The 25,733-nt window shown below is 35.5% G+C and overlaps 1 protein-coding gene across 2 annotated transcripts in view; it reads right to left on the minus strand.

The window, feature by feature from the left end:
- LOC110868668 (protein SIEVE ELEMENT OCCLUSION B) overlaps window positions 1–15,965 on the minus strand; it is a 31,339-nt gene extending 15,374 nt beyond the window's left edge. Inside the window, exons 1-7 of one of the 2 annotated variants that reach the window (XM_022117898.2) lie at window positions 15,288–15,958; window positions 15,089–15,196; window positions 14,532–14,980; window positions 14,336–14,451; window positions 14,120–14,262; window positions 13,544–14,035; window positions 12,380–13,265 (exon numbers count right to left, since the gene is read on the minus strand). In XM_022117898.2, coding sequence (XP_021973590.1) covers window positions 12,624–13,265; window positions 13,544–14,035; window positions 14,120–14,262; window positions 14,336–14,451; window positions 14,532–14,980; window positions 15,089–15,196; window positions 15,288–15,899 — 2,562 coding nt within the window. In that variant the 5' untranslated portion in view covers window positions 15,900–15,958 and the 3' untranslated portion in view covers window positions 12,380–12,623. Of the gene's footprint in view, window positions 1–12,379; window positions 13,266–13,543; window positions 14,036–14,119; window positions 14,263–14,335; window positions 14,452–14,531; window positions 14,981–15,088; window positions 15,197–15,287 lie in introns of those variants that run through there. The other variant, XM_022117899.2, reaches the window with a different exon arrangement.
- Window positions 15,966–25,733: the final 9,768 nt, after the last annotated feature.

Genomic DNA, 25,733 nt, shown 5'->3' on the forward strand with positions numbered 1-25,733 from the left:
TGGAGTCAAGTCTGCATTTCCCAAAATGGTACTTCTGGCAAGTCTTACACTTGGGCTTATCTCCAGATTGGTGCCCATCTTTTCTTGAACCAGATCCCTTCCTATGGTCATTGCTTCCACGGTGCTTCTTGTTTGATCGACGAGAGTTGTCGTCATCATCATGCTTCCTCTTCTCGGCATCCTTGTTCCTCAGCGATCTCAGCCTGACCGCATCCAGAGTGAGGGATAAGGATATATCAGCTACTGATCTGAATGTAGCTGGCCGAGAGGCTTTCACACTCGCCTTGATCTCCGGAGCTAAGCCCCCTATGAAACGAGCTATTTTTTTAGGTTCCGGGGTCACCAGATAAGGAACCAACCTTGACATCGTGTTAAAGCTCGTAAGGTAAGCTTGGCAATCCAGATTCTTCATAGTTAATGACAGAAAATCCAACTCAATCTTTTCCACCTCATGTTGAGGGCAGTAGTTCTCTCGGATGAGGGCAATAAATTGATCCCATGACATATCGTACAGTGGAATCTTCCCAGTAGTTTGAATCAATGATCTCCACCAGGCCAAGGCCTCACCCTTGAACGATTGCGACATAAACTTCACCACATCCTTTTCAGCGCATCCGCTGATATCAACCACCGTGTCCATCTCATCTAACCATGTCATGCAGTCTATCGCTCCTTTCTCCCCTGTAAAATCCCGGGGCTTGCATGAAACGAAGTACTTGTAGGAGCAACCCTTATCACGGGGTCCTTGGTTCAGCACAACCTTTTGAGACGGGACACTGTGATGGTTTGAAGAGTGACGATCGTCATCTTTCTTCGGTTCTTCCTTCTTGGAGGGTGGTGGCTTGCTATGTGCCTCAGAATGAGTCTTGGGCCTAGAATGTGGTGCGGATAGCGTCCTACTTCGAGACCCGCTATATTCCTCATACTGTCGTTCTAAGGCCTTTGTAACAGCGTTTTCTACTAACGCTTTCAGTTCAGCACCCGTTATATTAATTTGGGCGTTATCATTTTCATTCTCCTTTGGATGACTATTTATTTCATCCGAGTCAGCCATTGTAATCTTGAGCTGCAACATAAGATAATGACAAAAGTTTTATTCGGGAGTTTATTATGGAATTGCCCTTTTTGGCGATTCATTAACCATGGTAAACATAGACCATATTTGGTTAATTTGTTACTCACATTTATTTAGGATTTTAATATAACTTATCCTAATTACAAACAATGTTGTTAGTGGCACAAAAGCCTAGTCACAGGGACATTTTAAATTATAAGCCAGAATTTCAGAGAATCAAGGCATAAGGGTTTGAACATAGTTCCTTACCCTTTTCTGACAGGGAGTCATAGACTACAACTGTCTTTCGTCTTATATGACAATGAGTATGACCTGTAGGCACTACATCACTAAAGGATGCTTGATAAGTGATCATCTTAATTGATGATTTAAACCCATGATTTATAGATCATTAAGTTAGGGTTTGGAATCCCTTGAAGGATCCTTGTGTAAAAATGACACGTGTGATTTTAACGAATTACGTCTGCCAAGAGTGTTAACATGTTTACAGAGGTTAACAGGAATTTGAATCTTTTAATCCGATCTTACCATCTTGGCCGGGTCTTATAATGACACGAAGGCTAGGTTACACCATTAAGATTCTTTATTTAATACATGGTAGGCAGATTAATTTAAAAAGGAATGATTTTTTATTTATTTATTTCATATAATTATGCATATAATGACAAAGATGAAATATATAAACTTAGCATTCCAATATATATAAAAAATAGTACACACTGCCCTAAACGGGACTTTTTTTATAAACAAATACCTACGCACAGGTTAAACAGAAACAAGTCCACGCAGGGACCAAATACAAGGATAGATGTCCACACAGGGACTGAAAGATAAGTCCACGCAGGGACTGAAAGGCAAGTCCACGCAGGGACTAAACACACAATAAATGTCCACGCAGGGACTAAAACAAGTCCACGCAGGGACTAAATACTAAGATAAATGTCCACGCAGGGACTTGATGAAATAGGAAATACAATAGTACATATAGAGACTAATGATCTCGCTTCTTCTTCTTCTTCCCTTTTAACAGGTTTGCTAGGCCTTTGAGGAATCCACGATTGTTCTTACGCTCTTGCTCGAAATCTCGTTCCACCCTGTTTAAACGGTGGAGGATTTCTTCCTGTTCCGGTGTGGAAAAACGTGGCTGCTGCGACAGCTGCTGAACCGGAGGTCTAACAGGTGCTGGATACCCATGAGCTGAGTATCCCAGTCCCCAAGGATTTCCATAAGGTCCTTCGGGATGGAGGGCGTTGTAATTTGCCGCTACCAGGTATGGGTCGGCATCAGCATAATTATAGTGGGTGTGAGTCGGCAGCTCAAACGGGTTATATGCTGTGGAACCGGCGTACGTAGGTATCGGGTTATCATAGCCGAATGGTGGCGGAGGTGGTGCAACTGGTGCAGAATTCACCTCTGCAGGTGGATTAGAAGGTCCACCCATTTTTGGGTCTTCAGGCAGTGGCGGAAAATGACTTCCACTTGAGTGACGAGGGGTGCTAAAGTGAAAATCCTCTGCTCGTGTGGACATCCGCGCGCCTGTTCTCCTACGCCTTGGTGGATCCGGAGGTGCTTGATGAACTGGTGGCGGTGGAGGCGGTGGCATAACTGCCACGAAACGCGAATCCTCGGAGGGATCCTGCTGCTGCTGTTGTTGTTGCTCATGAGGCGATAAATGGTGAGAGGGTGTAAAGTACCACTCACACTGGTTGGACCTCGCTTGGTAACTGTCTGGACCCTGATAGGGTGTTCCATGGAAGGATGATCCATCAGAGATCTCGATTGGATGGTTGGGGGTACCTCTTGCAGGCTCGACGGGATCCGTATCCTCGTCCATGTCCATCGCATTGTCTTCGTAGAAATGGTCCTCTGGTCCTAGTGGGTTAAAACCTACTGGTTCCTGGACAAAGTTTGCCGGGTTGAACCGGCCCTGAAAGACAGGAGTAGGGTCGCCAAAGGAATGGTGCGAAAGGGATCGCTGGAGAGGTATATATGAAGGTTGAGGGTTATCGGGCTCGTTTTCTGAATTCGGCCCAAAAGAGTGACGGTAAGAAGGTGTCGAACTGTGTGAGGCAGACCGTCTAGCAGGCTCGAAGAGGTTCCTTCTGTTCCTCTGGGGTTCGGCATTCCTTGTGCTGGAAGGAGCGCGCATGTGTGAAGGTCCGGCCTCGTGATCATTGTGGGTAGTGGTTGGCCCTTTGCCTCTTCCTCCTCTTCTGATTCCTGGTGGCATATTTCCTGCTTTCACAATTGAAATAAATAACAAACAATAAAGACAAACTAAAGCAACAATTCGGGATTGTCCTAAGTTCTTGTCTAGACTCGATTACGTGCAATTGTGTCATTGAGATTAAACACAACAGATAGTGTTTAATTCACTCAACGTTGGCTCTGATACCAACCTGTCACACCCCGATTTCCACGCGTTTCACCAGTGGGCCCGGTGGGGGATTACCGTGACGTAGTTGGCAACAATACAGTCAAACAACACAATATATAAATGCACAGCGGAAGCAAAAGATAGATATATTTCAACTGAATGTTATTGTAATATCATGTATCACAAACAGCTGAAAATAATCCACAGGGGATCAAAAATAAAATAGGAACATTGTTCAACAGCTTGACGTCTAAGCTTGCGAGACTTATCGTGGACGCTAGGAGAAAGCCAGCCTAGTTCGTTTAGTACCTGCAGTTAACCTTTTTGGAAAAATACATCAGTTTACACTGGTAAATACATTCAACCGACACTTTTGTAAAAGGTTTAATAAAAATTGATTTGAATGCACGTGGCACAAACTTTTATAACTTGGGATAGTTAAATATAATACTTGTAAACGAATTACATGATTCTTTGTGTTCAGTGGCCCGTTCCGTAGACCGGGTTAAAGACTAATAGACACACCACAGGTATAATACCCACAAGGTTAAACCCTAAGTGAGATACCATTTTTCATATGCAGCTGTCAGGTGTACGCCTACACCCCGTGCTTAGGTCGTGGCCATCTCGTAAGATGATGCCAGGGATATCCGAGACATGGTTATTAACCCCCCAAAGGCTTTAAGCAAACAAATCAAATTTCTAATGGGTCATCTTGACAATACTTAACCACTAATCGATTAAGGTCAAATGCCCGACCAAGCGGTATTTTATATAACGTACCCCAAGCCCGTATAGGGAAATAAGTTAAAAGTATTTACCTTTGCAAGTATAATTCACAAACAGCTAGTGCAAGTAGCTTTTACCGGGTCTCCTATTCTGGATTTTGAAATAAAAAACGACAAGGTTTGACCCGTTTCTGCTAATTTATGTAAACTAGTTACATAAACCGAACCGAACGCGTAAATGGCGTAACCGGTGACCGTAAGAGTCTTATACAGGTTTCCTAAGTCAATATGCTCTAAAGAGGTTGTGATATCAGTAGGATACCTTCCATTATGCCCATAACGAGTTTAATCTCAATATATGCCCCGTAGGGGTATTTTGGTCACTTTAAAGATTATAAAAGAGATTATTTATACTTCTGATGTTCGGGTCTGAAATAATTAGTAAAACCACTTATTTTAACAAGTCATATCAGTGGGCAATAAGCCTTACTTGACAAAATGGTTTTAAACTCAAACTATGCGTTTAATAGGCGTATATAGTCGTTTTAAGCGATTTCCGAGTTATACAGGAAATCTGAGTTTTCTGATCAAGTTATAAAGTTCAAAATACTTTATTTATTATTTAAAATCAGTAGCAACCAGATTCGTGTCAAAATACCTTGTAGAACTCATTTTAGGTCCAAAAAGGGTATATTCGGTATTTACCGAATCAACGCCATAACCGCAGGTTATGAGCAGGTTAAAAATAATTAAAAATCTTTAAAAATCTCAAAATATTATATTACATCAGTGTGTAAAAGGTTTGGTGTCGAAATTTGGGTCTAGATAGGCTTTATGCTAATTGCGCCGTTTAATTACTAAAGTTTCCTTAATTGCGCTATTTAGCATAACTCCTATTCTGGACCTCGGATTGACATGAAATTTTAGGGACATGTTTAGAAATTAGTAACTAAGGTTACTATCCTTTCACATATCCAAAATTCTCGTTTTAAGATCAAAAGGGCATTATGGTCAACTTTTATGCATATAACGGAAATGTGCAAACGACTCGGACAAACAACGAACCAACCACAGAGGGTTATACCATCATGTAACCTGGTCCTAAGAGAGTCCTAAGGCATATCTAAAACATACCAAATCGGGTCAGAACTGAAGTCAAAGCAAAAGTCAAAGTTTTGCGACTTTCGGTTCTGAACCGGGTCAAAACAGTAAATGGTCGGATCAAACAAGCTTAGACCAGTTATAATACTTATTATCAAGTTATATGAGTGATAAAACAGGTTACATGCCATCTACATTGTTAATTATGCGTTAAATCGAAAATTAGCATTCTGTTGACTTTTTCTAAGCAACTTTGACCCGACATTTGGACTAGTTAGAGTGGGAATCAGAGGGTGCCCTTTTAAGGGTTTAATGCCCACATAATTACCAACATATAACTACCATTGATTCGACTAATCACTAGACCATTTGTGATTAATCGTTAAGTCAATCGTTAATTACGACGGATTAACTTTTAAGCTAAAACTATGCAAAAACTTAACTAAGAAAGGTTAAGCATACTTACTGAAGTCTAGTGAACGACCAGAGATGCTTAAAGAGGACTCTTGTGCTCCATAAAGCTCCAGGAGTGAAAAAATGAGGTGTGAGCATTTGTTACAACATGAGTGGCCTTTTATAGTGATCATAGATGCATTAGATCTTGACACACAAGTCTACAAGTGTAACCAGATCATCAACAAGTGTCTCTGAGGCCTAGGGGTCGTTTAGGGGGCGCCCATGCTGTTGTAATAATGGTTTAAGTCGGTTAAAACACCAAACAGTGCTGCTGTTGCCTTTTTCTGTATCTGGGAGGCTGACGCGGCCCGCGTCAAAGGTGCTTCAACCTTTACGCGGCCCGCCTGAATCTTCCTGTCAGAACCCATATCTTTTACTGTCCACGCGGCCCGCATAAACTTGGGATAACTCTTACGTGGCCCGCCTGAGGCCTGCTGTAAGATTTTTCAAATCTTTTTCATTATTGTAGCTGGCTCTTGGCGTTTCGAAGGGGTAACTTTGCACTTTGGGCCTTTCTTATTTACGTATAAGGGCCTCGTGACTTTTACCCACTTTGTTAAGTCCTCGGTTACTTTTTTACTACTCAAAAAGTCATAACTTTCAATGTTGACGCTTTTAACCCCTCATGTACGAATTTGATCACAACTTTCTCATTTTATAACGGAACTTTATGAAATTTATATCGTGCATTCTAGTGAGCGTAATTTACCGTTACAAAGCCTCGGGTTTGCTAAAGGGTCACTCAGAGGTATAACTTAAACATGTTGACACATTTAACCCCTGTAGTTTGTAATCTCTCACTTTCTTCCACAGTTCGTTCCGTATGATCCATGATTCATTCGTTTGAAGGTACGCGCATCATGCAGGGTTACTGTAAAGTATATTTATCCCTTGTTGACATTTTGAACCCTTGAATTCACATACTTTCTATGTTTCAACTTTAGTCCCTCGGTAGTATTTATTATCACGTGCAAACTTATGACACGTGTCAATACATTATAGGACACAAATTTTCGAGGTGTTACATGTACTCACATTGTTGACTTAGGTAAAACTAAAGCTTTCTGGTGATTCTCCTGGTTATTATCTATTAAAATCAAACAATGCACACGTATTAGTAAAATAACCCAATTCACATTAACCGTACAACTCGAGACAGAATTCCAATGACTGAGTCGGGCAGAGCCGACATGCATTACAGAATCCTAGATCAATCGAGTGTAACACGAGATAGAATTCCAACGAATGAGTCGGGCAGAGCCGACATGCGTTACAGAATCCTAAATCGACCGTGTAGGGTAATAGCAGGGTTATAGTACTTACAACGAGGCAGAGCTTCGCTTTATAGTGGGTATTATGCCTGGGTATAGTAATTACTATTCAGAAATAGAGAGAGAGTTTTCGATTTTGAATGTTTGATCAAATGAGCCGAAGCCCTCCATTTATAAGCCTGATGGCCACTCTCTCACGCCCCGCGAGAGATATAGTTAGGGCCTTCGCTGCCCGCGAGAGCCTAAAAGGCGGTTGTAGGTCCGGTGAGTCAGGATAGTAGCTTCGACAAGTGTTTGGACACGTGGCACTAGGGGGGGGGGTGCATCGTAAGCAATTGAGCTCGCGCCCCATGAAAGCCAAAGGTTAAGGGGTTCGCGGCCCGCGAGCGACTCCTAGTCTTGGTTTTTCTTGTTTTTAACAAGTACAAAGGTATATCGGGTCCGTTTCTTGCGTACGGGGTATGTAAGGAACGTTTAGGAGTGTCCAAGAACCTTTTAGGAGGGTTGTTATAGAAAGTACCAGAGGGGAAATAAGGGATCATAGGTGATCATGCTAACTTGCGTTTGGATTCAAATCAGAATGTTCATACGAGACACATTTTGAAAGAAACAATTCAAGATTACATGTGATTGATTCAAGCAAAGAAGAGAAGGAGAATGTGGAGACACAAGATCAAGAAAACTTGCATCAACAATTAGCGGGGTGAATGTTGGAATAACTGTTTGATACAAGTGTAGGGTTATTTGTGTTGTTAGTTAATAGTTATATTCAGTGTTAATTATGTAATTATGTCAAGTTGTAAGGGTCAAGTATGTAAAGTTTGTGTTGTTAGTTAATAGTTATATTTAGTGTTAATTATGTAATTATGTCAAGTTGTAAGGGTCAAGTATGTAAAGTTTTAATCATAGAAAATGATTAGGATTAGGGTTACGTTGGTATGTGAAGAAACACGATGTTTCATCCATGTTGTATGTCTATGACGTGATGTAAACATTCAAGAGTTATCAATCCCCTAATAGAAATTCTCTATTCAACTCTTTTCTTTTGTGTTCTTATCGCATGAATTAATTTAATGTTGCCAGAGATTCAAGACATTGTTTAATAAACATAATTAACAACATGCTTTTGGATGATTTTAAATTGGTACTTTAGGATCTATAAGATAAAATTATGCTACTATATTAGTTACACTGCCTTGTAAAAGAACCTTACCAATAAAACCCCGATGGGATAAACCTAGTGGAAGGAAAAAAGTGGAACATTTAAGATAATAACTTTATCTTGCAAATACATCTATCTAGAACTCAATATAAAGTGTCACTTAGTTTGCAAGATACATCAATGCTTTAATGCAATCAAGTATGGTATTTCTAGACCAAGTACTTCACCATCATCTTCATAGGGAAGGTAAAGATCTTTTTCTATGCCAGGTGATCGATCGGAAAATCATTAATGTACTCAAAGAAGAGTTTTCCCATATAAAATCTTCTAGACATCGTTTGATTGATGAGAAAATGTTACATATCTACTTGCGCTACAAGTTGAGAAATAATTATGTTGTTATTTAATGTCCTTTAAAATTTTCTATTTATTTTAACGGTTCATCATCACCATTGTAATAAGTAATTATAGTGAGCCTTAAGAGTAAAATTTCGATAAATAGATGGTGCTCATTTATTAAACTTACACTCTTTTATATATAACATACTAGTATGATGTCTATGGGTGTTCGAATTGTAGGTTCGAACTTGTTTAATTATTCAAGCCGATTTAATTTAACCTTTAGTGTCATCTAGCCATTTTGGATATTTTTGTGTATACAATCTTACCTAGTTTTTGTAGCTATTATTTTTCATCGATTACATATGTTGCTAAAGCATATATAAAATACATCATTTTACGCGTGCTACATTTTTATTCGTATTGTACCATTTTGTACATAATTTATTAAGATCTCATATTTGTTTGTTATTTGAGTTTCTTCTCGAATGTTGCTAAACCCTTTATCCTCCTTTAGTATTTTGTTATTTATTTTAGATTTTATTAATAACCTCTTCTAAGGTTTTATGTGCAACCCCTTCTAGGTTTGTGTTTTTAACCACTTCTAGGTTTTGTATGCAACATGTTCTGGGGTTACGTCAACTGCGTTACTCTTCTCTTTCTGTGTTAATGGGTTATGTCCTTTGGAACCGGTTTACCTCCCACATTTTCTTAATATTGTAATTGTTTTGTGATTACTTCAATTCGGGCAGGTGAATTTGTTGATGAGATATGTGATTTTATCACTTTATTTGTGTTTGTGAGTGCATTGGTATTTCATTTGCTATTATTTGCAAATTCAATCTCTTTTGGACTTTTGACCACTTTAGAGGTTATAATTTAATTATGATGCATTTCATTCCATGTTTTTCTTATATTACCTATCTTTTCTTGTCTTATCTAATCTCCCCCTAAGACTTGGAATGTCTTATTAGATAGTCAGCATTTAGTGGTGTAAACATGTCCCATTTTGGTATATTATGCTGGCGGTATTAATAAATATCGCGCACAACCAAATATAATTAGTTAAGAACAAAGTCGGTTCTCTTCTCGAGATCAGTTGTAATGGGGAAGTATATGTGATTGGCAGTTGGTCTTAAACTTATTGGTGTAGTGGTGTAGGAAATAGGATGATGTCATGTAGAGATGACTATAATTATGGAGTTGTTAAAAAGCGATATGTTGGTCTAGTGCATGTCACAGAAACACCCACAATATGTCTTAATCTGCCATTGATGAATTCATTGCTTCATGAATTGAGTTTGACAAGGGTTAGAGGTTAAGGTTATGATGACCAAGCAGTTATTGCTTGCAAGTTGAATGGATTGAAAACCTTAGTTTGGAAAGAAAACTCTTCAGCATATTATGTACACTATATTGCGCACCAAAGAGGTATGGTATTAAATGAACCTTTGGCCAGACATAAACGGTCGACCATCTTGAGGATACTGATTTTTTATCTTACTTATTATGTTTCTAGTATTATTAAATATTGTTTACTAACCCATTAGCGAAGTCCAGCGCAATGTAGCTGATCATGCTACACTTTCTGGACTGGAGGACTTGTAGAGATTAGCCCTAATTGGATCGGGTCCATTGAGGTTAGGGTTCCAATATGGTGGCCCATGTACGTATAAGAGGTCTCCATCTCTTTTCTAGGGCAACATGTTGATGCCCCACCACTTGTTGTGATGGGAGATCTCCGGGCAGCCATATGTACTCCCCCACGTCTCTTTCCCTTTCTTTAATGCAGATTTGGAAACAATGGATGAAGACAAGGTGTGCTTCAAATCTCTTGTGGAGGACGGTTTTAATCATCCAAGTGATTCGGTGCTTCTTCACCCACAACTTCAACTAATTGTTGTAGCCATTGCAAGCAAACATATTGAAGTTTGAAAATAAAATATGATATCTACTTTGACGAACATGGTTTGTGCATCTTGTAAATGCCATGATATGATACTAGAAAGTCATAAAAGAGAATTTGGAAGGCACAATGGGTGATTTGTAAGTTGATACCGGAAAAGCAGAACTGGTTAAAATCAAGATATATCTCATGCAAAAGCCGGAGATACTTGTTGGAGTTCTCATCACAAAACACTTGTGCGTTTGGTTGGTTTGAATTCATCTATTTCTAAAGTGTTTGAACATATTGAAAACAAATTGTCCTTATTGCTAGCAAAAAACAGGCATATGGAAATCCGTTATATTTGTAATCATTTGATTTCTGTTTAATTTGCACTTCATGATGCACTTGTTAGTGTTATAAATTCATTGTCATAGGATCTTCAAAGGAAAGATGAAGATATCTTGAATGTAATTTGGATGGTTAATTCAGTCAAGCTACGATTACAAAAGTTTCAAGCTTGCCCTTTGATTCACTTATGAAAGAAATCAAATCTTTTTGTGAAGAGTATGACACTGAAATGGTCAACATGAACGACAATTACATTAACCTGAAAAGTCGAAAACAAAGGACTAATATCACCAATCACCATTATTATGAGTTTGGTAGTTATGCAAATCCAATAGTTTGGCGATTGTTTCAACAAGGTAGCCTCTTAATTACGTATATGACTTCAAGCCAGGGCCGTTCCAACCTTTCTGGAGGCTCAAGGCGAAATGAAATTTTGGGGCCCTTTTTCCTTCTTGATTATTATAGACGATACTCCTTTATCCGTATTTGAAACCAACCAATAATCCAGCAAAACTATAACAGAGAGTGGTCTGTTTGTATAAGAATCAAACAAATCTAAAACAATAAGTTTGCACTGGATTAGGTTCAAATGTGAACAAAATCTCAAGAGTGAACTGCGTGAACTGATCTGGGCCCTTGATTTTTATGATCTTGAGATTAAAGTGAGTGGCATGATGGTAATTATTTGGTTAATTTTTTCATTTAATTAAATACAAAAAGGGTATATGTGTAATTTCAATCTTAAATTAATTGCATAAATCTCTCACAAATCAAGTAATTAATTATCCTCTTAAATTGATTGCATAAATCTCTCACAAATCAAATCAAGGATTAGGAAAGATGTAACTTTATTCAATTATTAAAATAAATATTTGTTTAAATACGATGTACACATGTGTATTCTGATTTAGCCCTCTTTTTAATGCGATGTACACATGTGTATATCGTCTGTTTTTGTGATATCTCAGAATTTTTTTGTATTGAATGTTGATGTACACCTGTGAATTACTGTACACATATGTACGATGCTGAGTACACATGTGTACTGTTCTATTTATATCCAAGTACACATGTGTATGCCGTTGAAATATGAAGGTTACGTGGATCTTAAAAATCAAAATTTGAATTCTGGTGATGAAATCTGAAATAAAAATTAAAATTGAAATCTGGTGATTTGTTGTTTGTTATGATAATTATCTTATTAATAAAAAACATGATGTGGATAATGAATTTAAATTAGGAAAGATGTAACTTAATTCAATTATTAAAATAATGATTTAAATCTAATTTTTTATATAATTACAATCCTACCCTTAACAACTAAAAAGGAAATCAAGGGTCCATATCTGTTCACGCAGTTCACTCTTGAGAGGTTGTTCACGCTGGAACCCTACCCAGTTTGCACTAATATTGATGGTTAGCATATTAAGTTTCTTTTAAGTGGGGGTCCTATTTTTTGGAGGCCCTAGGCCCAAGCCTGATTACTTGTACTATAGGTCGGCCGGCTTCAAGCATACAAGGACTGATCACAGTCAAGATGCATGTTGATCATAATTTAATTCTATTTTTTGCTTGGTAACAAGCATACAAGGACTGGTTTGAACACATACGAAAATTGTGGGGCTGTTGTGAAATTTTGGTAAAATTGTTAGATACGTAGTTATCTCCCATGCATTCAAGCTTTATTTAAGATTCATAAAATATGTTTATTACATCAAAAGATCTAACTTATACATAAGTTTAGACCCAGCACACACTATATTCTTATTTCAGTACAATAGAAACACAACAACAACAACCATTTGCCACTATTTATTTGCTTACTTATAATATCACCAGCATCAGAGGTTGCCAGATTGGTAGATTCCCATTACTTCATCAGTAGTGTTCGAGAAGGCCAGTTTGGTCATGGCAACAAGAGAAGGCAATGTGTTTCTCCATCAACCGATGGCACTCAGGGCACCGCATGCCTTCAGGGATTCTACCTGCTGCAATGGGAAACTCAAATCGGCAGCAGTTATTTGCTTCGACATGCAGCTTATCATGGTACTGTTTAAATGATGAATCAAAACCGATTGAGGGGATGTCCGGCTTCCAGCGTTCAAAGTCAACAGGGGTTTGCAGCATGGTGGATCCATGACCATTGGTCAGAATCTGTGATCCTTTACAAAGCAAAGCCCATGATCCATCCTTGTCATAGCTGAGTAGTTTCTTGATCTGTAGCATTATGAGGTCTTGATCATCAGCGCGTTTGAGTTGGATCTTGGAGAACAACATGCTCTCTAATCGGGTCCAGAAGAACCATATCAGGGCAGTGTCTTGCCAGCAGTAACTGAGCTTTTCAACATTGATGGTGGCAATCGCCCTACGCACATTTTCTTTTTTCTTGCTTTTTCCAACATATGCCATCTCTAGTTGGATGCCTGCGGCATTTGCCATTGCCCGTGCACTACTTGTGAACTTGCGAATCCACTCAATGTCATCCCCTCCATACAAGAAGATGTATTTGCCATCTCTTACCTAAAACATAAGGTACATCCAATTATTAGTTGGAAAAAAGTAGAGTTACACTAGGCTCATGATTAGTTGGGCCTAAACCAGGTTGGGCCTATGACCAGGCCAGGCCCAGAATGGACCTAGGATCAGGATGGGCCTAGGACCGAGCCTGGAGCTAGACTAGGCGTAGGACCAGGCTAGGCCTAGGACCGAGCTGGGCCTTGGATGGGCTTGTACCCACTCCCATTTGTGCATCTCAAGTATATATCATAAGAGCATAATAAGTTAAATGGTAAACTGACCCAATCGAGTATGGTTGGGTCCATGCTACTGACTAGCAACTCTAGCCGCCAAGTTTCATCCCTCCACAATGCTTCCTCTCTGGCTATGGTGAAAGGGAAGGCAACGCTTCCCCAAATCCACATCATGTGGAGTGCATTTGGGCTCAACTCCCTTCCCTGTGGGTCGAGCACAACAAGGATAGGCTTGTTCCTAAAGTGCCACCTGTCTCCAATGGACTTCTTAACCGCCCGGTCAATATTTGAAGGGTGGTTGACCGAGTACCATGGCATAGTGCTCCTCATTTCCTCAAAGCGTCTATGCATTGCCTCAGTGTACTCGACGTCCGGGTCCACGATAGGAACCCACACCAGATCATACAGAGTATCCATCCTCGAGCCTTGAATACGCGACTCACTGTAAATTTGCTCAAGAATTGACAACTCATCATTGGACATGTCTAGCCCTGATATCAGCAACAACACATTCCTTTTCCTCAAAACCTCTAGGTTCACCTGATTGAAGTCAAAGTTTAACAGGAAACAAGTTAAAGAAAGTTACTAGAGAAAATACATGTATATACGAAATATTCCTCCCACCCTTTGTTTAGTAACTCCATCGAAAAGTGGCAGCGGGTCATCCCTGTAATTAAGTATGATCTTGAGGATTTTCATGTTGTCGATATGGACTGTATCAAACATCTGACTAAATGACTGTCTGAAATCCATCTCCTTCCTCTCTCCTGCATCAATTAAACATGAACATAGTCATCTCTATTAATATAAAATATACTTAATAAAATGTTGATAGCATACCTATAAGACGGTGACATTCTTCCAGTTGTTTCTTGAGAAACTCAATCAGGTGATCGATCTTGTGGACTAAGGAAGTTAGTTCCCATGACTGCATCTCAGAGGATGATATCCCATACCTGAAGTCAGACATAAACTTGTTAATCACTATCTTTATAGTTGATCTGAATTATTTTTTATAACGTTAAGTATTATTTACTCGTGTCCCATGCTGGTGAGGCTAGTAATCTGTGCAGCACAAGCAATAATCCCTCTAACATTCCAATAAACAGCAGTTGGAACTTTGCTTAAAGCTCTAGCCATAGCTGGTACTTCAGTAGTAACATACATAGATGGGAGCTCCTTAAACTGTAGAATGCACCGAGTTAACTCAATGATCGAGTGAATGAGTTTGTTCAGTGCATCAAATTTAGGCTTCAACGGTGCCGAATGCTCCATGATCATGGGTACTTGTCTAAGAACAGCCATTGATTTTGCAAGTTGGTTTGATGAATAGATTTGAGCTAGAAGCCAGAATTCACCATAGTTTAGAGCAAACGCTGCAAGGATCAGTGCCAGCTTTGCGTCCCAGTGGTAGTTCGCTACGTCGTGGAATAGTCCAAGAGCTATTGAGTGTCCATCCCCACCAGTTAAGCACTTGAAGGCCATCTATAACATATTAATGATAATCAAAAGGGATCTTCTTTAATCAAGTGTGTTGGTCTCTACAGTAGATGAGAATATTAATATAGGAGTACTATAGTTTTAAGATCAGACCTCACAAGCAAGCTTGTCAATTGTATGTGACAATAAGTGAAGCATAGCAACTGTGTCGGTTTGGTGAGATCTGTCCTCCAGTTTGCCCACATGATCAGTGTGTGCAACCTAAAAAGAATTCAAGAATCACAATCATCATCCACAGCAATAGTAAGAGTAATGGTAACTGTAATAGTAATAATAATAACAATAGTTATACCATTGAAGTCGAAGCATCAACATCAATGGCAGCTTTAATGGTAGCGTGTTTAAGGATTTCTTCGACAATGTTGACAAGTGGCTTCACATCAACCTCAGTGCCATCAGGGAGATGGGTATCAAGAACTTGCTTCATGATAACATTATCATCCGAAGCGCTAAAAATCGAGTTACTTTCACCTCGGTTCAGCTGCTGCATCATTGGATTATGCATTGGACCCATCAGCTCGTGTTGCCTCGGGGTATGCATTGGATTCATCATTGAATTCAGCATTTGGTTGTTTTTGGGGCCCATTAGCTGCTGCTGGTGCATTGGGTTAGGTGACATACCTAGCAGCTGCTGTGCCACTGGGTTAGTCATAGGACCCAAAAGTTGCTGCTGTGCCACTGGGCTAGTCATACGACCCAAAAGTGGCTGCCGTTGGTGCTGCTGGTGTGGTAGTTGTTGCTGCAACTGGTTCATTGCTGAATTGGCAGCCCCTGTAAAGGGGTTGGTAGTGGGTGTTAACGGGTTGGTGGCGCTTGTTAATGGGTTGGAGGTGGTTAAGAGCCGTTTCTCGGGGTTCAATGATGGTGAGGTTTGGTTGGTGTAGTTGGACAGTGATTGGTCCATTTTGATGCAACCAAGTTAAAGCTGTTGGGTTTAAGGATATGTAGTTTGGTTGTGGTCATCCCAGGACTTGGTAGGGTTTAAATACTAGGTAAAAACAGAATAAAGTGGTTGCTTCAAATGGGGTAAAGAAAACCTAATGTTAATATCAAGATTGTCACTTTTGTGGTGTATACTCTATTATTTTTTACACTTTATATCGTCTGGAGTCAAAGAATCTACAAGCAAGATGGAAAGAATAAAATGTGTATTTTTGTAGACACAACCTTTTCATGGTATAATATTGTAGTGTAGAGGTTTAAGGTTTTTACTTTTATATTAGTGCTAATAGACTAATAGCATTGGGTTTAACTTTTTGTGATTCAAACATGCTTCTGGTTATAATTAACGTTCTTTTTGTTTGGGAATATAATAAGAAAAGGTTGATTTGTTACTTAATTACACAATATTAGTAAGCCTAAAGGCTAAACTAATATGTTATATTCAAAGAGTATGAAGAGATATTTCTAGATTCGGATGAAGCTTACTCGGATATCGTGGAATCATAAAAGTATTGATAAATTTACACACATATCGTCACATATAAAAGTATTGATTTTTACTTGATTAAAATATATTCCCACGTTCGGTCACTGATTGGAATAAATTAATGGTTAATGGGTGAAGAATGATTTGCTTATTGATGATTAAACTTGATTTGTTGGCAAGATTAATTTAATTATCAAGTTAAAAATGACTGGAAGTATAATTTAGAAAAGGTTAACACTTTTTTATTCAAATCTAAACAGGAAGTTTTATCACCTCTTTCTTAGTTTAAAAAATCGTTAATATATACCATAAAATTCAGAAATTCTATTTTTTTTTTTAATTTTACATGAGTTTGCTATATTATTTTAGGAAACAATATTTTTTTAAAAGGTTTGATACATCTATTACAACGTACATATAACCTATTACACTGTTACGTCTAACTTACTACAATGGTGTCTCTAACTTTGCGGTTTTAATTGGTTTTGTAAAGAGTTTTGATGTTACATAGACTAGAGAGTACGCTCAACATTCTATACATGATTTGCTGATGTAATGAAGTTTGGCAAGTACATATCCCTGTTATAATGGTGTGTATAAATTACCATTACAATGGTGCACACGACTTTATGTCTATTGGTATAAGAAAAAATAATTTAGTTAAATTGCTTCAAATGGAGTCATGAAACCTAATGTTACTTTCAAGCTTGTCACTTTTGTGGTGTATACTCTATTTTTTTTTTTTTTTTTCACTTTTATCATTTGGAGTCCAAGAATCTGCAAGCAAGTTGGAAAGAATGAAATGGTGTGTTTCATGCAGCCACTTTGGGAGTTGCACCTTGTGCATAATGGATGGGTACACTTTTAAAAATATGTATTTTTGTAGACACAGCTTTTTCATGGTATTAGGTACATTACATTGTAGGGTAGATGTTTTAAGGTTAACCTTCTGTGATTCAAACAAGCTTCTGGTTTATTAATGTTTTTTTTTGTCTGGGAATATTATAAAGACAACATTATAGAAAACGTATTTTGCGTTTATAAAAAATTGCAGGTTTTAACGTCTGTTACAAAAATCACGCTGTCATCTCTGTTTCAGGTCTTATCCTTTAAGGCAACCTTCATTAGTTTTTATAGTTAAGTCATATCAAGTGATTTTAAGCGTGGGTAAAATTGTACTTTAAACCCACCCCCTTTAAAAGCAAATTAATAAAACAGTCTGAAAAAATAGTTACCACGATCATTAAGTTTTGACTTTAAGGATGAAAATCACATGATATGACTTAACTACAAAATGTAACTGGGTTTACCTTAAATGACGAGACCTGTAACATAAATGAAATGTAAAGGATAATTAACAAGTGTGATTTTTAAACATAAAAATTCAAACCAACAAGTATTTATAAACATAAAGGAAGTTTTCTATAATTTTTGTCTATTAAGAATATGATTTATTATTATTTAAAAATATCTCACTAAGTGTGAAATCCAAAGTAACATCTTACTTCTAACAAATAATTGCAATCAATGTCACGTGTCATTCTCTTTTTCAACATCACAATTTTACTTACATTTTGTTTTAATATATTTTTTAACATTCTCTCCGTAAACCTCACAATTTTACTTATATTTTATTTTGCCCTATTTTTTTAATAATTAATACATGGATACCACTTATTATACATGTAGAAATAATTCTTTCATGATCTTTAATAATATGAATATTTAAATTTTCGGTAAATCAAATATTCAATATCGTATTTTATGGTAATTGATATAATTTTAGATTTATACCTAACTTATCTCCAAATTAATTTTTGTTATTATCCATAACTTAATTTTATTATTTAAAATCCTTCTTTAAACAAGTTTACCATCAAATCTATACTATATAATAAAGAAATCATTTTTGGGACACTTGTCGTCACATTAGGCCATGTTTTACAGATAAGTATTATTTTAGTTTAATCTTTTCTAATTAATTATAGATAATCCTCCTACTAAATATTATTTAGTATATAATTTCTTATGGATAATTATTATTTAGTTTAATCTCCTTCTCATTTATAATATTATTTATTTAACTAATAGAGTAAACTACGATTTTGGCCCATGTGGTTATATCACTTTTACTTTTTTAGCCCAAAAAGAATTTTTAACATCAACCATTTTGGGGACATTTGTCGTCATATTAGGCCATGTTTTACAGATAAGTATTATTTTAGTTTAATCTTTTCTAATTAATTATAGATAATCATTCTACTAAATATTATTTAGTATATAATTTCTTATGGATAGTTATTATTTAGTTTAATCTCTTCTCATTTATAATATTATTTATTTAACTAATAGAGTAAACTACGATTTTGGCCCCTGTGGTTATATCACTTTTACTCTTTTAGCCCAAAAAAATTTTTAACATCTGAGCCACTGTCTTTTTTTCTAATTTTTTTGGCCCCTAACGTTTTTTTAACCCTTTTGGCCCCTAACATTTAATGGATGAGGTTAGTGTTATGGGGTTAGAAAAAAAAAGATGTTGGGGGCTCAGATGTTAAAAAATTATTTTTTAGGCTAAAAGGGTAAAAGTGATATAACCACAGGGGCCAAAATCGTAATTTACTCTAACTAATATTATTTATCATTTATACATTTACAGAGTTTTAAATAATGGGTTAAATTTATTGAGACTTCATTAACAAATTTTGCTACAACAAAATAATCTATTTATATCAATCTAAATTTTTATCTATACTATACTATATAATAAAACATTAATGTGTGACACATGTCGTTCATTGTAGGTATGTATTTTATGATTTTCTCGCCTCACTTCTAAACTTATCTTATATTAATTAAATAAATAAATGAATAATCAGCTAATATTAAATTTTATCCTACTTTAAATTTCGAATACCATTCTTCTATTTTTCTAATAAAATATTATCCGAAACTGTAAATTATTAATTTAAAACATTTTAAATAAAATAAATTATTTATCACGAAAACCAAACTTTGTGTTGATATATTAAATATTTTTATTTTCACTATACAAAATTACATTTACTAACTTTTTTATTATTTGGTATATAAAATTACATTTATTTAACTCGTGTAATAAATGAGGTTTTTTAAAGATGTATTATTTTATTATTTGGTAAACAATATTACATTTATTCAACTCGTGTAATACATGTGGTTTTAAAGATAAAATTTTTTTATTTGGTATATAAAATTACTTTAATTCAACTCGTACAATATGGTTCTTATATATATATAACTTTTTTATTATTTAATATATAAAATTATATTTATTCAACCCGTGTAATAAAGGAAGTTTTTAAAGATATAATGTTTTATTATTTAGTATATAAATTTATTTACTCAACCCGTGTAATACACAGGGTTATAACCTAGTATAATAATATGTTAAATTATATAAAAACGTGTAACTTAATAAAAAACAGTTTAAAAAATTTAATAAATACTCATACTTTTTCATCTCATATTGTAACATTTATCCAGCCTTAATAATTTACAACGAGATCAAAGAAGACTATTTTCTCTAACTATGTCTTTCGTGATAAGAATAAATAAAATTTAAGGACAATCTCTATCGAGAGTATGTTTGTTTTTAAAATGACAAATGTTTTCATATTGTCTGTACGTGGCTTTTTCAGAGTCAAAAGTAAATATTGACTTAAATTGTTAATTGTTGATAAAAATGATAATCTTTAAAGTAGGACATATAATGTTGTCTACCAAATAGTTTTTGAGATTTGTAACATGTATTTGTATTAATGGATGTAAACTGTAAATGTAATACTAATTTCTAAATATTAGTTATTACATGTAATTTAATATGTAATTATTAAACAAGAATATAAACTACCTAGTATTATATTAATGAGTATGGGAAATAGTTCTATAGAGGAAGGTTAACGTACATTATGGCTTAACGTACATCACGTACGACAGGTAATTACGCACGTTCATTTTAAAATCACGCACGTTATAACTTAAAAATCCAAAATCACGCATGTTGAAACACAATAATCACACATATTGAAAACATTAATCACACATGTTATATAACAAATCACGCACGTTGTTGTACGTGAAGTACGTTAAGCCGTAATGTACAATATACTTTTTCTAGTTCTATATTCAGAAGTAGCTTACTCGGATGTAGTGGAATCATACAAGTATTGACTTTTTATGATATCATCTTTCTATATATGTTCATATACTAGATGGTTGCATTTTGATGCAGTACTAGAGAACACAGACAAACACTGCTAATCACGTAAAGATATTATTATTATTTTTTTTATGAAATAAAAAGTAAACTATAGAACTAACATACTCAAATTAAAGAGAATAAAATGTTCATTGTTTTTATGTTGTAACTTAAAGAAAATATTAACATATGAGAAACGTTGTTGCCGCTTAAAGATCGTGAAGACACTTGGTGTAAAAGTCAACAATATATTAAGAAAGATTGTACCATATCTTTTAAAAGTTGTATTATTTAAACTCTTAAATTATGTAAAATTACCCTTTGTCCTCCTTATATGTATTATAATATAGTACTAGATGTAAAACCCGTGTGCAAACACGGGTGGTTTTTAGAAAACCATGCATACTACATTTTATTAAACGACGAATGACTATACATTTTTTAAGGTTTAATTAAAAATAGATTATAGAAAAGGGAACATCTTTTAAATAGACCTCCTCCTTGAGATCTCCGTGTAAGAAATGGAGACTTCACGTCTAAGTGATGTACCTCCCAACCTTGATATGCTACTAAAGCCAACATTAGTCGAACTGTCTCTATGCGTGCTACTGGTGCAAAGACTTCATCAAAGTCTATCTCATGTTGCTAAACATAACCTTTTGCTACCACCCTTGCTTTGTATCTTACAACTTCTTCATTAGCATCCTTCTTAGTCTTGAATACCCACTTTAATCCTATGGTCTTGGGATCTCTTGGTAATTCTGTCAATTTCCAAGTGTTATTCTTGTTTATCGAGTCTAACTTAGCCTTCATTGCTTCAATCAATTTTCTGTCATTAGATGCTTCCTTGTAATTCCATGGTTCTTCTTCAGCAAATAGTAATTCTTGTGGATCTACTTTATTTCCTCCACCTTTTCGTATAGTTCTTTGTCACTAATACTCCCTCTTGTACTTTCAGATCTAGATGGACCTCTATTTGATAATCTTCTTGAACTTCCTCATGAGTTCTGATTGTACGAATGTGTTGGCGGGGTTACATAGGAGTCTGGATTATTTTCTGACTGATCCACTCCTGAATCTTCATGATGTGGCCCGCTACTATTAGGACTACTTGGTGCATTTTCTTCTAACTCAGGTGGGTTGTCATCTTTTTGAATGACAAAGTTTGTCCATTCGGGATTCCCTGAATCTACTGTTTCCATATAACTATTGCAGTTCCATGGTTGACCTTCCATGAACTTTACATATCTACTGACACATATCTTGTTCTTCGCCGGATCATACAATTTGTCTGCCTTTGATCCTTCTTCTATTCCAAGATATATCGTAGGTTCACTTCTATCATCAAATTTCTTTTGTTGAAGTCGTAGTACCTTAGCGTACGCTGTGCAGCTAAAAACCTTTAGGTGTTCCAGATTCGGCTTTCTTCCTTTTAATGCTTCATACGGGGGTCTGGTTTACCAAAGCCTTCACTGGAATCCGGTTTAACACATATTGAACAAATTATATTATGAACCAAGGAATAGATATTGAATAAACTATTAGAACCAAAAACAAAATAAGTGAAGACAATTCACAAATCATAGAGGTTAATAATTGAAGCTTTCTGTACCATAATAGATTAACTCCATACAAAACAAGTTCAAATCTCACATAAGAAGTCACCGCAAGAAGATAATCACGTGCGATAAAACACAAATAGCAACCAAACAGGGCTAAAGTACTCATAAAAAATAAAGAGTGAATTAAAAACTTTGTTCTTTATCTATATAGAAAATTTTAAGCGGTGTCTTTTGTTTTTAAAATTGACGAGTTTTGCACTTAGTGTTTTAAAACGCTACACGTTATATCCTTTAGGCCTAACCTAGTTTATTTTTTCAGTAAAATGTGACCATATGTAGGTCACATGAGGGAAAATTAGTCATTTCACACCATTCACAATTTCCCCTAATTAATACCCACCTAAACCCTAGTTCAACAGTTCATCCCCAACACACATTTGCTGTTCACCAACTATTCAACCACCCACCCACTGGTTATCATCTTCTATATATAATTATATTTAGTGTGTAATCCATTAATTTGAATTACAATTACGTTCATGTTGATAACCCAATGGCTGCAATCTTGAACCGACCTTCAAAATCATTGACCGACTTTCAAAATCATGCACCAACCTCACAAAACACATCAAAATTGAAATCTCTAATCTTTCGCATCCAAGTACAAGGGTTAAATAGTATTTAGTATAAAATTAATCTAGAAGGTAGTTATGAAGTTCGGGGACCAAAACTGGCAAGTCAGAAGTTTGTAACCAACACCCCAAGGGAATCGACATCTCCCTTGGGTCACACTCTTTGGATCGCAGGAACAAAGAAAGAAACAAGGGATGCGGCTTTTGATTCAATAGACACACCTCTTCATGTTTATTCACAGCCACAAGATTCAAGAGACGCACCCGTTCGTGACAGAACACGTCTTTACACTCACACCCTTTGAACACTATAAATAGGGATAGATTTATTTACAAAAGATCCACGAACCAAAGAATTGATATTGAATAAATTGTTAGAACCAAAAACAAAATAAGTGAAGACAATTCACAAATCATAGAGGTTAATAATTGAAGCTATCTTTACCATAATAGATCAACTCCATACAAAACAAGTTCAAATCTCACATAAGAAGTCACCGCAAGAAGATAATCACGTGCGATAAAACACAAATAGCAAACAAACAGGGCTAAGGTACTCATAAAAAATAAAGAGTGAATTAAAAACTTTGTTCTTTATCTATGTAGGAAATTTCAAGCGGTGTCTTTTGTTTTTAAAATTGACGAGTTTTGCACTTAGTGTTTTAAAACGCTACACGTTATATCCTTTAGGCCTAACCTAGTTTATTTTTTCAGTAAAATGTGACCAAATGTAGGTCACATGAGGGCAAATTAGTCATTTCATCCACCATTCACAATTTCCCCCAATTAATACCCACCTACACCCTAGTTCAACAGTTCATCCCTAACACACATTTGCTGTTCACCAACTATTCAACCACCCACTGGTTATCATCTTCTATATATGATTATATATTAGTTTGTAATCCATTAATTTGAATTACAATTTCGTTCATGTTGATAACCCAATGGCTGCAATCTTGAACCGACTTTCAAAATCATACACTAACCTCACAAAACACATCTAAATTGAAATCTCTAATCTTTCACATCTAAGCACAAGGGTTAAATAGTATTTAGTATAAAGTTAATTTAGAAGGTAGTTATGAAGTTCGGGGACCAAAACTGGCAAGTCACAAGTTTGAACCAACACCCCAAGGGAATCGACATCTCCCTTGGATCGCAGGAACAAAGAAAGAAACAAGGGACGCGACTTTTGATTCAATAGACACACCTCTTCATGTTTATTCACAGCCACAAGATTCAAGAGACGCACCCGTTCGTGAAAGAACACGTCTTTACACTCACACCCTTTAAACGCTATAATAGGGATAGATTTATTTACAAAAGATCCACGAACCAAAGAATTGATATTGAATAAATTGTTAGAACCAAAAACAAAATAAGTGAAGACAATTCACAAATCATAGAGGTTAATAATTGAAGCTATCTTTACCATAATAGATCAACTCCATACAAAACAAGTTCATATCGCACATTAGAAGTCACCGCAAGAAGATAATCACGTGTGATACAACACAAATAGCAACCAAACAGGGCTAAAGTACTCATAAAAAAATAAAGAGTGAATTACAAGCTTTGTCCTTTATCTATATAGGAAATTTCAAGCGATGTCCTTCGTCTTTAAAATTGACGAGTTTTGCACTTAATGTTTTAAAACGATACACGTTATATCCTTTAGGTCTAACCTAGTTTACTTTTCAAAAAAAAAATGTGACCACTTGCAGGTCACATAAGGGCAAATTAGTCATTTCAAGCGGATATATTCATTCATTATAAATACATTCACATTTTCTTTGCAAATTCTACAAGAAAATTCAACACAACAAGTAGACTATAAATGGTTTGTGGCTTAATTGACTTTACTCCATACACAATATTAATCCTTCATCTATATATATGATAGTTTTTTCTTTCATTTTAGGTTTTACTCTTTGTTAAAAATCCAAATTTTTATTAGTAGTTAAGTAATTGATGAATATATTATCCGTTTTTATATAAGTTTTGTCTCTTCATTATACTTACCATACACCTCCATTCAAATTAATGGATGGAGAACTTACGATATATATATATATATAGGGCAATGATAAATAAAAAATCTACTTGAGTTGAAGAAATCCTGAAAACCTAATAACAACCATTGATTAAACAAGATGAATGGTTGTGATCCATTTGCAGTAAAAGTAATCACACTTTTACTAAAATAATAACAATAAGTACAGACAAGGGCATTTTCGGCATGGAGGACAAAGTTTGTTTCTTTTGAAAAAAGTGTAATTATGATGACTAATTAATATAAAAAAAGTTGTCAGAATAAAAAATTAAAACTTACAAATATCTTGAAGATATAATGAATATTATATGTGGCTTTGGGTAGTTGAACAAACAAAAAATACATAGAGCTAAAATAAAGTCAAACTTTCTCTCTCTTCCTGTGATATCTTGAAACACACAAAAGTCTCTCTCATATTCCTCCTACATCCACATTTTATTTCTCTTTTATTCTCATATTAACCCTTAAAAAACATTTTATTATATATTATAAAACGTAAGACATATGTTATATATAAATTTTAGTTATTAAATATATGCAACCTTTAATTTACATGATTTTATCTGTAACTTCAAAAATAAATGTTACATACATCAAATAATTTGTTTTTTTAGAATTGTTAAATATGTTACAAGCAAAACATATATGAATATAGGATTTGTTACATTGCTAAAACCCACTTACGTTGTGTTACATAAAAACCTTTCTAAAAAAATAGGAAATGTAATAAACAAATATTTGAACATTTTTAAAAAAAGAAACACAAAAAAACACCGAGTAGTTTTTTTTTAAATGTACAAATTTCAGGTTACATAATATATA

The sequence above is a fragment of the Helianthus annuus genome, chromosome 7 (genome assembly GCF_002127325.2).
Source record: "Helianthus annuus cultivar XRQ/B chromosome 7, HanXRQr2.0-SUNRISE, whole genome shotgun sequence".
NCBI classification, from domain to species: Eukaryota; Viridiplantae; Streptophyta; class Magnoliopsida; order Asterales; family Asteraceae; genus Helianthus; species Helianthus annuus.